Source organism: Cetorhinus maximus, chromosome 18, assembly GCF_964194155.1.
Source record: "Cetorhinus maximus chromosome 18, sCetMax3.hap1.1, whole genome shotgun sequence".
In the NCBI taxonomy this organism is placed as follows: domain Eukaryota; kingdom Metazoa; phylum Chordata; class Chondrichthyes; order Lamniformes; family Cetorhinidae; genus Cetorhinus; species Cetorhinus maximus.
Window position 1 is genome coordinate 42904251 of NC_135896.1, and position 13119 is coordinate 42917369.

General features: G+C 41.3%; 1 protein-coding gene across 3 annotated transcripts in view; it reads left to right on the plus strand.

Moving 5' to 3' along the window:
- LOC144693110 (uncharacterized) overlaps positions 1-13119 on the plus strand; it is a 58118-nt gene that overhangs the window by 20816 nt on the left and 24183 nt on the right. For all 3 annotated transcript variants that reach the window (XM_078562527.1, XM_078562525.1, XM_078562526.1), the window contains exons 3-4: positions 1723-1868; positions 11769-11895. In XM_078562527.1, coding sequence (XP_078418653.1) covers positions 1723-1868; positions 11769-11895 — 273 coding nt within the window. The remainder of the gene's footprint in view (positions 1-1722; positions 1869-11768; positions 11896-13119) is intronic.

Consider the following 13119-nt stretch of genomic DNA (forward strand, 5'->3'; position numbering starts at 1 on the left):
GTGATGTGGGACATGTAACTATGTTAAAATAAATGCAAATTGTTCTTGTTTATAGCACCACGAATGTAGAAAAATGATTCAAGGCACTTCAGTGGCTGAGCCAAAAATGGACATTTTAGGAGAGGTGACTAAAACCTTGGTGAAAGAAATGGGTTTTAAAGAGGGTCTTAGAGGTGGAGAGGGAGGCATCCAGGCAAAGGAGAATTTTCAATTGGAGGACTGGGAACCAATGTAGCCCAGTGAAAGCCAGGATAATGCCAAGTGACACTTGTTGAAGGACAAAATATGAGCATCGCGGTTTCAGAAGAGTTGAAGTTTCAGGGGAGTGGAGGATGGAAGGTCATTCAAGGGAAAATTGAAAGAGTTGAGTCTGGAGGCAACAACAGTGTGAATGGTGGCTTCAGCAGCAAATTGGCTGAGATAGGAACAATGCTGTAGAATAGGTCTGAAGTTCAGCATGATGTTAGATTCTCGTTAGGCAAGGGAACCAAAGGCTATCGGGGAAAGATGGGCATGTAGAACTCGAAACACAGACAGATCAGCCACGATCTTATTGAATGGTGGAGATGGCTCGAGGGCCCAAATTGCCTACTTCTGCTCCTATTTTGTATGTTCGTATGATTAGGATACTGAGGTTGAAAACAATCTGGTTCAGCCTGACAATAACAGGAGAGAAGTCTTCCTAATGCTTAGTTGGAAGATTCTGTGGCTCATTGTGGATTGAATGTCAGGTAAACTGGCTAATATCACAAAGTCAGTTGGAGGGGTCAGGAAAGATGATGGGAAGGGAGAGCTGGGCATCATCAGTGTGCATCTGGAAGTCGGCACACACATCCAAGGATGGACATATAGATGAGCAAGAGTCGAGAATAGATCCTTGAGTGATTTCAGGGGTAATGGTGCTGGAGGCAAAGCTAGAGAAGTTAGAGATGTTCTTCTGCTTGCAATTAGATAGGCATGAATGGAACCAGATGAGGGTAGTCCCAGCAAATGGAGGTTTGACTTGGGCACTGATGAAGCCCAGCTCTACCTCTCCACCACCTCTCTCTATCCTTCCACTTTCATGATCAAACTGTTGGTGCTCTAACTAGGGCACACCTTGAATATTCACACTAGTTCTGGTAGCTGACACACACAATAGATAAACAAGTGGTGGTGGCAATGTAGAGAAGAACCATTAAGTTACTACCTAATACCTAATGCCCAAATTGTAAAGAAGGGCTGTTGAAACTTGATTTTCTTTTTAGCCTGTAAAGAAGGTGTCTGAGATATGATCTAATACAAGACAATTGTACAGAGCAAACTTCCACAAACAGCAATGTGATACTGACCGGTTAATCTGTTGTTTGTGATTGACTGAGGGATAAATATTGGTCAGGACAACTCCCCTGCTCTTCTTTGGAATAGTGTCATGGAATCTTTTACGTCCACCTGAGCAGGCAGAAGAGGCCTGGGTTCAATGTCTCATCCAAAAGTTGGCACTTCTGACAGTGCAGCACTCCCTCAGAGCTGCACTGGAGTGTCAGCCTAGACTTATATGCTCAAGTCCTGGAATGGGACATGAATCCAGAACCTTGTGCTACCACAGAGTGCAACTGAATGAGCCACGTTGACATACGAATAAGATGGGCTGAATGGGCTTTCTCATCCGTAATTATCTTGTGACCTTGGAAAAGTGAAACATCAAGGAATATTGCATCTGAAATATCTTAATTCCTTTAGGCTGATACAAGGAATCTCTTGGAAAAGGTTTTTCAGAACTCCTTTCCATCTGAACCGATGAAACATTCCTTTGAAGACATCCCAACACTAGAGAAACTTCTCAAGATAAATGGAGAAGAAAGTGATGCCATTAAAGCAAAGACAAGGTAAATGAACATTACAGTAAATGAGTTCTGTTAGAGCAGCTGTGAAACTGAAGTTTTGTAGCCTCACTGTACAAGAAATAGATGATACGGTTTATCAGCTTGGCTTAGTGTTAGCAGTACACTCAGCACTGAAACAGAATCTGTGAACCAAAACCATGCTCCAAGATTTGAGCATATAATCTAACATGGGTTAACATCTTTCTTGGTCAGCTAGACAACTTTGACACATTTCAGACACAAAATGGGACTCATCAAGTGACTGCAAAAATCAGTATAACAAAGTAAGAGACAACAATGCCATCTAATGATGATAAATTCCGGTTCGAACAAGAATTATTAATTAACTAAGTGGGAAACTTGATGGGCCAAATCCTCCTTCTGTGCTGTACTATTCTATGATCTATTGCTCTTTCGGCAGTTAGCTCAGTCACAAAAATATCCCAATAGACAAGTACAGCTTCATTCTCTGAGTGGCTCATGCTGAACAGTTTTCCAACCGGATAGGAAAGGTGCAACATTGAGGTCATGTCATGGCTGCAATCCGAGCTACCATCTGTCAAATTGATGAGAATGTAATCTATGCAGAGCTGCTTGTCTAGATCGTTAAGCTGGAACACTTTAATTACCTGTTGACGGCTGCCGACAGAGAGTCAGCAAAGGACCAATCATTTCCTTTTAGGTTGTCAACAGATAATTAAAGAACTGGAGTTTAACAATCTACAGAAATACCCCAGTCAAGATACAATTCTTGTCAATAACAGACATTGAGCTATACTGTCGGTCTGGAAGTGTCCAAACTATAGTCTGCAAGCTTTCATGATTAGGTCCATAAAGTCCATTGGCAAAAAAAGATCTGGAATTGAAAGCTAGTCTCAGTAATTGAAACCTTGAAACTATCGTCGATTATCGTAAAAACCCATCCAGTTCACTAAAGACCTTAAGGGAAGGAAATCTGCCATCCTTACCTGACCTAGCCTAAATGTGATTTCAGACCCACGGCAATGTGGTTGGCTCTTAACTGCTCTCAAGGGCAATAAGGATGGGAAACAAATGCTAATCTTGCCACTGATGCCCACGTCCCATGACGAATAAAAAAAAAATTACTAGTCACTTTGTGTGAGGAGGCCATAAAACATCTGAGGCATGTGGGTGTTGAATGCTGCAACTCCAAGCCAACCTTTGGGCCACACCCCTGCACTCTAATTCAGAGTAAAATTGATCTAATTTGTACTCTAAACTGTGTGGTTAGTAACATTTTTTAAAAATGTAGTAGCATTAATTTTACAAACTTAATGGCTGCAATCACTCGATCAATCATCCTTCCTCAATAACCAAGAGAAGAAAGCAGATTTTGACCAGAATAGAGAAATGATTTTGAGCAATTCTATAAGTGTGTGCATGTGTGCACGTGGGTTATTTTTGAGCAGAAGGGTGATGATGGACAGAAAAGATACATCATATATAGGAAGTGAAGCTAGTGCTTTTCTGTGAAGGGTATTTTAAGGAAGCTGGGGAGGAGGAAGAAGGTACCTTTTAAAGTAATTTGGGGATAGGGAAAATGGGATGTAGAGAATCTAAGGAAAGGGTTGAATTCTGAGACAGAAGCAGTTTGAAGCTATATCTCAGGGCAGCAGAGGGAAGGAGTGAGATTGTGACAAGTCTTGGGCTTTGCTAGTTGCTTCAAGTTAGACAATGTCACACTCTACCAGTACTCCTTCACTGTACAATTATTGGGTAATATATTTTGTGACAATTATTATCTCCTGGAACCCATTTTTGATCTACCATTTGAAATTGGTGAGAAATTTTTCCAGAATTATTTTTCTCTTGAATTAACCCAGCGGGTTTTTTTTCATCTGTTTTTTTTTTTGCTTCTGCCAGGAGACTCCATGTCTGCTGATATGTAAGGAGCATTGGGGGTCATGTTGCCACACGGTTCAATGCAACAGACTCAAATGAACCAGCTGGTCTTTTTCTGTCTATTTTTTCTTTTGTATGTTCATATCCCTGTAGTTTCTGCGTTATTTTCAGGCCTAGGATTCGGGGAAGTCGATATTTCTAGAAAAGAATGCCATCGCTTCAGTACAAGATAGATAGATGCAGACCAGCAGTATGATTGCATCAGTGGCATAGGCAGACAGATTGTGTTTCATTTCCCAATCATTGTTGCAAAGAGTCTGCTCAGCAGTACCACCAACTTCCAGCCAAGGCCCAAGAGGAAGGTGAAAAATGGAATGACAGAGTCCAGGAGAAATAAGCTGTGCAAGAGAGGGAGAACCAGAAAGCTGAGATAGAAAGTGAGTAAGAGAAGTGAAGGGCAGAAATAGGACAAGGTCACAGGAGGAAGAAAGTGAATGTGAGAGCCATGAATACACAGATGAGAGCAAGGCCGAGATCTTCGAATGCCAGCATCCTGTAAACACTAAGTTTGATGGAACATAGAAGAAACCAGAGAGGAAAGAGAGCACATGCAGAGAGCCCTGAGTGTCCAACACCCGAGACACCTGCAATAATAGCAAGGAAGCTAAGGGAAGCTCTTTAGCTCCAGGAGTGAAAAGAAGGGTAAGAAAGAAAAAGAGAAAATGTAAAATGAGAGAAATTAAAGTGATGGATGAGGGGCAATACTGAGAGAGAAAGAGAAACAAAAGTGGAGTTACAGTAAGGGAAACAAACAAAAGGATGAGCAAGTTATAAGTGAAATGCAAGGGAGAGGAAAAAATAAAGGTGCAGACAGTTTTTTTGCAAACTTACAACTACCAGAGTCCTTGGCAAAAGGAGCACAAGAGGGTGCTAGTTCCTTTCTGCTGGGACTTAGCCAGGTACCATCAAATCAGTTATTTTTTTCAAGTGTGTTGCCCAGAAAGGCAATTGGCTTGAGTGAGGCATAAATGAAGGCATTTGGACATCAGACATCCTTCCCATGACTTAGTGGGTGGCTATAAGATCATAAGAAATAGGAACAGGAGGGTCTTCGAGCCTGCTCTGCCATTCAATAAGGTGATAACTGATCTGATTGTGGCCTTAACTCCACTTTCCTGCCTTCCCTCCGGTACCGTTAATTCTCTTGTTGATAAAAGAATCGGTATAACTCAGCCTTCAATAAATTTAATGACCCAGCCTCCACCGCTCTCAATGGAAGAGAATTCCAAAGACTAACAATCCTCTGAGCGAAGAAATTTCTCCTCATCTCCGTCTTAAATGGGAGACCCCTTATTTTTAAACTGTGTCCTGTAGTTCTAGATTCCCCATAAAGGGAAACATTCTCCCAGCATCTACCCTGTCAAACCTCCTCAGAATCTTGTGTCAATAAGATCACCTCTCATTCTTCTAAACTCCAATGAGTATAGGCCCAACCTGCTCAACCTTTCTTCTTAAGACAAACCCTTCATCCCAGGGATCAACTTAGTGAATCTTCTCTGAACTGTTTCCAATGCAAGTGTAGCCCTCCTTAAACAAGGAGGCCAAAACTGCACACATTATTCCAAAGGCAGCATTTACTCCCGTTAGGGGGAATGTGCGGGAGCGGGCGTGGGCAGGTGGGTTCCCGATCGGTGCCCCCAGTCGGGGGCGTGCCGCCATTTTACGTAGGCGGGCCAATTAAGGCCCGCCCAGCGTGACGTCCACTCGGAAGTGCTATGCGCTCCCTGTGTGGGTGGGGGGGAGATCCCCTGAGCCGGGAGTGCGCTCTTTCATGCATGCGCACGAAAGAGCACACAGATCTCCCTAAGGCAAAGTGCTGCCTCAGGGCGATCGCTGGAAGTTTAAAAAATTTGTGGAAGTATAGAAGAAAATTCCTCACATGTCCCCTCATGTGACATGTCAATTTCTTTTATTTCAACATTTCGTAAACATTTTAAAACCCTCATGAAACCTCATCCCACCCGTGGATGAGGTTTCATGTTTTTTCTAAAGTCCGCCTGGCCTCCTCGCCTGCCCACCAACCTTAAGGTTGGACGGGCAGATCCTTTAATTAGCTTAATTACTTTTTTAAAGGCCTTAACTGGCCGTTGACAGTTCGGCGGGCGCACAGCTGAGTCGGCTGCGTGCCCGTCAAACTGAAAATCTAAATGATTTTTGGGATGCATGCCCGAAGTCACCCCAAGTCATTTTACATGTCGGTGAGTGGGCCCCGTCCCCTGCTCGCCGACCGGAAGATGCAGCCCCAGGTGTGGTCTCACCATTGTGCTGTGCAGCGATAGCAAGACTTGCCTACTTTTATAATCCATCCCCTTTGCAATAAAGGCCAACATTCCACTTGCCTTCTTAATTCGTTGCTGCACCTGCATGCTGATTTTTAGTGATTCAAGTACAAGGACAACCAGGTCCCTCTACCTCAGATTTCTGCAATCTCTTTCCATTTAAATAATACTCTGCTTTTCTATTCTTTATGCCAAAGTGGACAACCTCACATTTTCCCGCATTATATTCCATCTGCCAAATTTTTATCCAGTCACTTAACCTACCCATATCCCTTTACAGACTTTGTATCCTTCTCACAATTTGCTTTCCTACCTATATTTATATTGTCAGCAAATTTAGCTACAGTATGCTCAGTCCCTTCATCCAAGTCATTAATATAGATTTAAAATAGTTTAGGCCCCAGCACTGATGCTTGCAACAACCTACTAGTTACAATTTGACAACCTGAAAATTACCCATTTTCTCCTGACTCTCCTGTTTCCTGTTAATTAGCCAAACCTCTATCCATGCTAATATATCAACCCAACACCTTGAGCTCTTATCTTATGCAGTAACCTTTTATGAGGCACCTTATCGAATGCCTCTTGGAAATCCAAATACATTACATCTACTGGTTCCCCTTTATCCAACCTGCTTGTTATATACTCAAAGAACTCTGATAAATTTGTCAAACATGATTTCTCTTTCACGAAACCATGTTGACTCTACCTGATTGTATTATGATTTTCTAAGTGTCCTACTACTACGTCTTTAATAATAGGCTCCAGCATTTACCCAATGACAGTTGTTAGACTAACTGAGTTATAGTTTCCTGCTTCCTCTCTCAGCCCTATCTTAAACTGTACATTTCCAGCTTTCCAATTCACTGGGACAATTCCAAAATCTAGGTTTACATCAAATGCATCCACTATCTCTGCAGTCAGATCCTTTAAGATCCCAGAATGCAGACCATCAAGTCCAGGGGACTTGTCAGCCTTTAATCCCATTAGTTTTTCTAGTACTTTTTCTCTAGTGATTGTGATTGTTCCTCCCTCCCCTTTGTCTTTTGATTTTCTATTATTCTTGGGATACTTTCTGTTTCTTTTGCTGTGAAAACAGAGACAAAATACTTTTCAAAGCCTCTTCCATTTCCTTATTTCCCATTATTAATTCCCCAGGTTCATCCTGTAAGGCACCAATGCTTACTTAAGTTACTCTCTTCATTTTTATTCATGCAGAAGTTTTTACTCTCTTTTCTTAAAATAATTTTTGCAAGTTTTCTCTCATTTTCCAATTTCTCCCTCTTTTTTTAGTCATCCCTTGCTGATTTCTAAAATTTTACCAGTCTTCAGGCCTAATCTTTGCAGCTTTATATGCCGGTTCTTTAAGTGTGATATCATCCTTAACTTCCTTAGTTAGCCATGGATGGTGCATCCTTTCATAGTATCTTTCTTTCTCAATGGAATATGGCTTTGTTGAGAGTTATAAAATAACTCCTTAAATGTCTGCCACTGTTTCTCTACCCTCTTACCTTTTAACCTATTTTCTCATTTCACTTTAGCCAACTCCCGTCTCCATACCCTTGTAATTGCCTTTATTTAAGATTAAGACTAGTTTCAGACCCAAATTTACTACCCTTAAATTGAATGTTAAATTCCACCATGTTATGATCACTCTTGCCTATGAGGTCCTTAATTAATCCTGTCTCATTACACATTACCAGGTCTAAAATAGTCTGTTCCCTGGTTGGTTCAAGTATTTGTTGTTGTAAGAAACTAACCTGAATACATTCCATGAACTCATCCTCTAGGCTATTTTTGCCAAGTTGGTTCGTCAAATCTACATGAAGATTAAAATCTCCCATGATTATTGCAGTACTTTTCTTCCAAGCCCCCATGATTTCTTGTTGTATACCCTATCCTACAGTGCAGCTACTGTCAGGGGACCTGTAAACAACTCCCACCGGTGACTTCTTTCCTTTTGCCATTTCTTATCTTCACCCAAATTGATTATACATTTTGATCCCCCAAACCAATATCAATTCTCACTGCTGTACTGATCTCCTCCTTTATTAACAAAATTACCCACCTTCTTTTACGTTTGTCGTGTTCTTCCAAAATGTCAAATACCCTTGAATATTCAACATGGTCACTTTGCAACCATGTCTCTACAATTGCTTTCATATAATACTCGTTTATTTCTATTTGTACTATCAATTCATCCATCTTGCTACAAATCATGTGTGCATTCAGATAAAGAGCCTTGAATTCAGTCGTTTTTGCTATTTTTCCCTAACTTATTTGCTGGTGCAACCTTATGTTTGAATGCTCTGACCTTTCCCGTCACATTCTGGTCACCATACCCTCATCGTTACCCTGCACTATTGCCTTGTCCTTGTTTTTTAACCTTCCAAATCTCTCCTCACACGAACCCTGCCACCTCCTCCCCACTATTTAGTTTAAATCTCTTTCTAGAGCCCTAATTATATGATTTGCCAGTACTTTGGTCCCAGCATGGTTCAGGTGAAGGCATTCCCAACATCACATCTCCCTCTTTCCCCAGTACTGGTACAAGTGCCACATGGGTCAAAACCCATTTCTCCCACATAAATCTTTGAGCCATGAATTCAACTCCCTAGCCTTATTTACCTTATGCGAATTTGGTTGTGGCTCAGCTAGTAATTCAGAAATTATTATCTTTGCACCTCTGTTTCTTAATTTAGTCCTTAGCTGCTCATACTCTCTCAAAAGAACCTCTTTCTTAGTCCTACCTGTCATTGATACCCACATGGGCCATGACAACTGGATCCTTCACCTCGCACTCCAAGTTCTTCTCCAACCCTGAGGAGATATACTTAGCCCTGGCATCGGGCATGCAACACAGCCTTCAGTACTCTCGCTCTCAGCTGAAAAGAGCAGCATCTTTCCCCTAACTATGCTGCATTACATTTTACTCCCCCCCACTTGAATGGCTCCCTGCACTACAGTGCTGTGGTCAGTTTGCTTATCCTCCCTGCAGTCCCTGCTCTCCTCCATAAAAGTTGCAAGAACCTTGAGCCTGTTGGACAGTTGCAAGGGCTGAGGTGCCTTCATTGCTACCTTCCCGATCCCCATGCCTGTCTCACTCTTAGTCACACCCTCCTATCCCTGGCCGTGACCAAATCTGAAGTACCTCACCTAAGGGGTGTGACTGCCTCTTGGAACAAAACATCCAAGTAACTTTCCCCCTCCCAGATGCATCACACATGATTGTGACTTGCTGTGAAGCCTAAAAAAAAAATTGGTTACTCCTGTCCCAAATTCCATCACCACCCTCCTGCCGGAAGGAGTAACTCTGTGACCTAAATATGTACAGTGAACCATAATTCATCTCAACTCATGTAAATTGATTTCCATGTTCCCCAAATAGATTGGTTAAAGGAGGCTATACTGCAGCTAAAGCATATTGAAAATATTTCCCTCTGCTTGCTTACCTCCTAATTTTCAAAAGAAAAACTACTTCTAAACTCCTTGCATGTTTTTTGCTCTCTATAATTATAAAACTTTTTATTCTCCCATGTGTTCTAGCCATGAAAGCTCCTTTTAGTGAAAGGGAGAAAAAAGTTTGATAAATCAATCCTCCCTGGGTATAGTGTCCTTCATCTCCTCACACCCCCATCCCCATACCCCTCCTCCTCACATCCATCTGCCTCCTCCTCATCTCATCCCCACCCCCTCCTCTTCCTCACACCCATCCCCTGCTCTCCTCACACCCATTCCCCTCCTCCTCACACCCATCCCTTTCCTCCCGCTCACCCATCAACCCCTCTCCTCTGTAAACCCTCCACCTGACTCCCGCTTGGACCACCGGCTGAGGCCCAAGTCTGGCTGGGGCCCCGACCCGGAAAACTGACTCCCTCTTCGTGAGTGACAGGCACTCCAGCCAATCTGCTTCAATTTGGAATTAAAGGACACCACCTAAAACATAGCCATGATAATATGAGCAGCACCATCTTTTCTACTGGCCACAACCTACTCTGTCACTCACAATGACATTACGGAGTAAAACACTAGAACAGCACGTGCACAGCGTTAGCAACAAACGCAGCCTTTTCATTATTAATATGGTAATCTGAGACATGCCATTACTAAAGTTCCTATTACTGTTAAATACTGTGACATACTGTCTGCCTGGAAGACATGTCATCCAATCACTCAGATGAGAACAAATTAAATGAAAAACTGCCATAGGCCTAGAACACACAATAAACTGACAACTAACAGCTGGACCTGTAGCACTCTAAATAGTGCATCTTACCTGTTGTGTGAAGTCTCTGATCAACTACTTATCAGTCCAGGTTCAACAAAAATAAATTGACCAATGCAGCTTAGTTCCATGATTGACCCACACTGCTCCCATAACTATAAGGCCAAACTCTAACTAACTGTGTATAAATTATTCTGTGGCAAATATACAGAGATGATTTTGTTCTAATTTTTAAAATCTTTTGTTCATGTGATTATGGGCAATGTTGGCAGGACCCTATGCTCCTGAGATGGTGATGGTAGGCCATCTATTTGAAGTGCTGCAGCGTTCGTGCTGATGCTTCCCCAATGTGTTATAAGGAATTCCAGAAGTTTGACCTGGTGCTGATGAAGGAACGGTGTTAAACATCCAAAACTAGGTTTAAGGTTGGTGCTTAAACATTTGAATTCCCATTGTGTACCGATGTGTGAGATTATCTCCCAACTGACAGCCAAGAAAACTCATTTAAAAAGCAGTGCTGACTTCAGTTAATAGTGAATTAGATTCTCACAAAAACGCTCGGAGCACAAAGTTCTCTCCAGCTCCTAGAATATCACCCTGTTCTTTCTCTCTTCCCAGCCTCTTCTTGCATGTGTCTCTCTGCCTGTTTTGTATGTTTCTCTGTCTCTGTCCCTTTCTGCTGTCTCTGCAGCTCCTACTCTTGTTTTGCAACATTGAGTTTAAATCTTGCATTTATTTTTAACTCATGTTGTTATCTCAAACCTTTTGAGGTTTTTACAGCAGCATTTTACTACAATCCAGCATCAGTCTGTGTAATTCCCATTCAGCCCACAAAAGGAGACTGCTCACAGTTCAGTTCACAAACCCATCAAGGATTACACAGCTTCGACTCTCGAATCCATTGGGAATTGGGCAACGTCAAGATTTACTCTTAACACTGCAAAACAAGAGTGGGAGCTGCAGAGAAACAGAAGGGGACAGGGCAGACACAGGCAGAAAGACATACAAAACAGGCATAAACATCATGACTGAAAAGATTGAGAGCAGAAGAGCAGGGAGATATTCAAGGAGCCAGAGAGAACTTTGTGTTCCAAGAGTTTTTGCAGGAATCTAATTCCCTATTAACTGAAATTGGGACTGCTCTTTAGGTGAGTTTTCTTGGCTGTCAGTTAGGAGTTAACCTCTCACATTGGTACAGGATGGTAATTCAAATGTTTGAGCACCAACCTTTAAACCTATTTTTGGACATATAACAGTGTTACTTCATCAGCGCTGGGTTGGAATTCCACACCAAACATCACCATGCAGTGGCACATTCTATCAATATTTGTCCAGCAAATTTAATTGAGGAAGTCTGTCTGAATGAATTAATGTCCCATTCCCTCAACCCCATCTACTCGCTATGCAGGCTAAACAGCAAACACACAAGTGTACAAACCATTTTGTCTATTTCTTCGTATTGTTGTTCTGTTCCAGTCCTGAATTTCCAAGTGCATGGGAAATCCTTCAAGATTTAAATAAAGTGTCCTTAAGATCCAGCTGGAATGTATCGCACACTCGACAGAAGCTCCTTTCTACACTGGGAATTGACCAAAATCAAAAGGCAAGATAATCCTGTGCAATTTATTTATATATTATACCAAAACGTTAACTATCCAGAACTTCTTTAGTCCTAATCTAAATACTTTCAGTGCATCCAGAAAGAGTCCAGCGTTTGAATCACCATATCTGTGACTCATAGCAGTAATATATAGTTACAGTCACTGAATGAGTCCTCGCACCACAAATTTTCCATTTTAAAGAAGAAATGAAGGTAACTGGTTTGACTAGTGTATATGACGTTGATCTCTATGTTTGCGTTAACCTTCATTGAAATCAATAAATATGTATTAATATAATAAACACTAAGATAAAATTTGTATTTTTGCAGTGCCTTTTAAATCTGCAAGACATCCCAAAGAGCGTAACAGCCAATTAGCACTTTTAAAATGTAATCAGTATGATAATGTGGGCAAAAATAGCAGTCAATTCCCACAAACAGTAATGAGATAAATGACCAGATAATTAATTAATTTCAGTGGTGTTCGCTGAGAGACAAATGGTGGTTAGAAAAACAGGAGAAATCCCATGTCCTGGGATATTTTTCTATCCACCAGGCTCTTGATTTAATGTCTCATGCAAAATACAGCACCTCTGAGAATTGGAGATTGTATGCACAAGTCCCTGGAGTCGGACTTGAACATTCAATCTTATGACTCAGAAGTAAATGTGGTACCATTGAGTCAAGGTCCACACATAGAGAAACAATGAACTTCACTTTATTTCATTCATAAAGATTACTTTTATCATGCATTTGAGACCTCATGACTTATAAAACTGCAATATGATACTGTTTAATAATTGCTAATTATTGAGGTTACAGACAAAATGGCACACTCTAGTTCTATCATATCTAAACAAGTAAATCCATTACGTAAGGGAGATTAACAAGTGATTAAACAGATAAGTTACCTGAAGGTCAAAGCTAACATATAATGACAGTGCTAAACTTGCTTGTAGGTCTGATTACTGTGACTAGGGAAGGAAGTACAATCTTAAGCTAGTCATGTGAAAAGCTTGAATATAAGAAAATTGGAGCTAGTTTACAAGATTTAACTTGGAACTGTCATTTTTTTTTTTAAAAAAGCACCATCTTTAATGCGCCGATGATTTTTCTTCAGCTGTGTCCTGGGGTTTAATCTTTATTTCCTGGAGACTCCAGGAAAGTTGGCAACCATCAGTGGTATGTTAATAAGGCCAAACTAAGGCATTAGATAGTTTAAGCAAT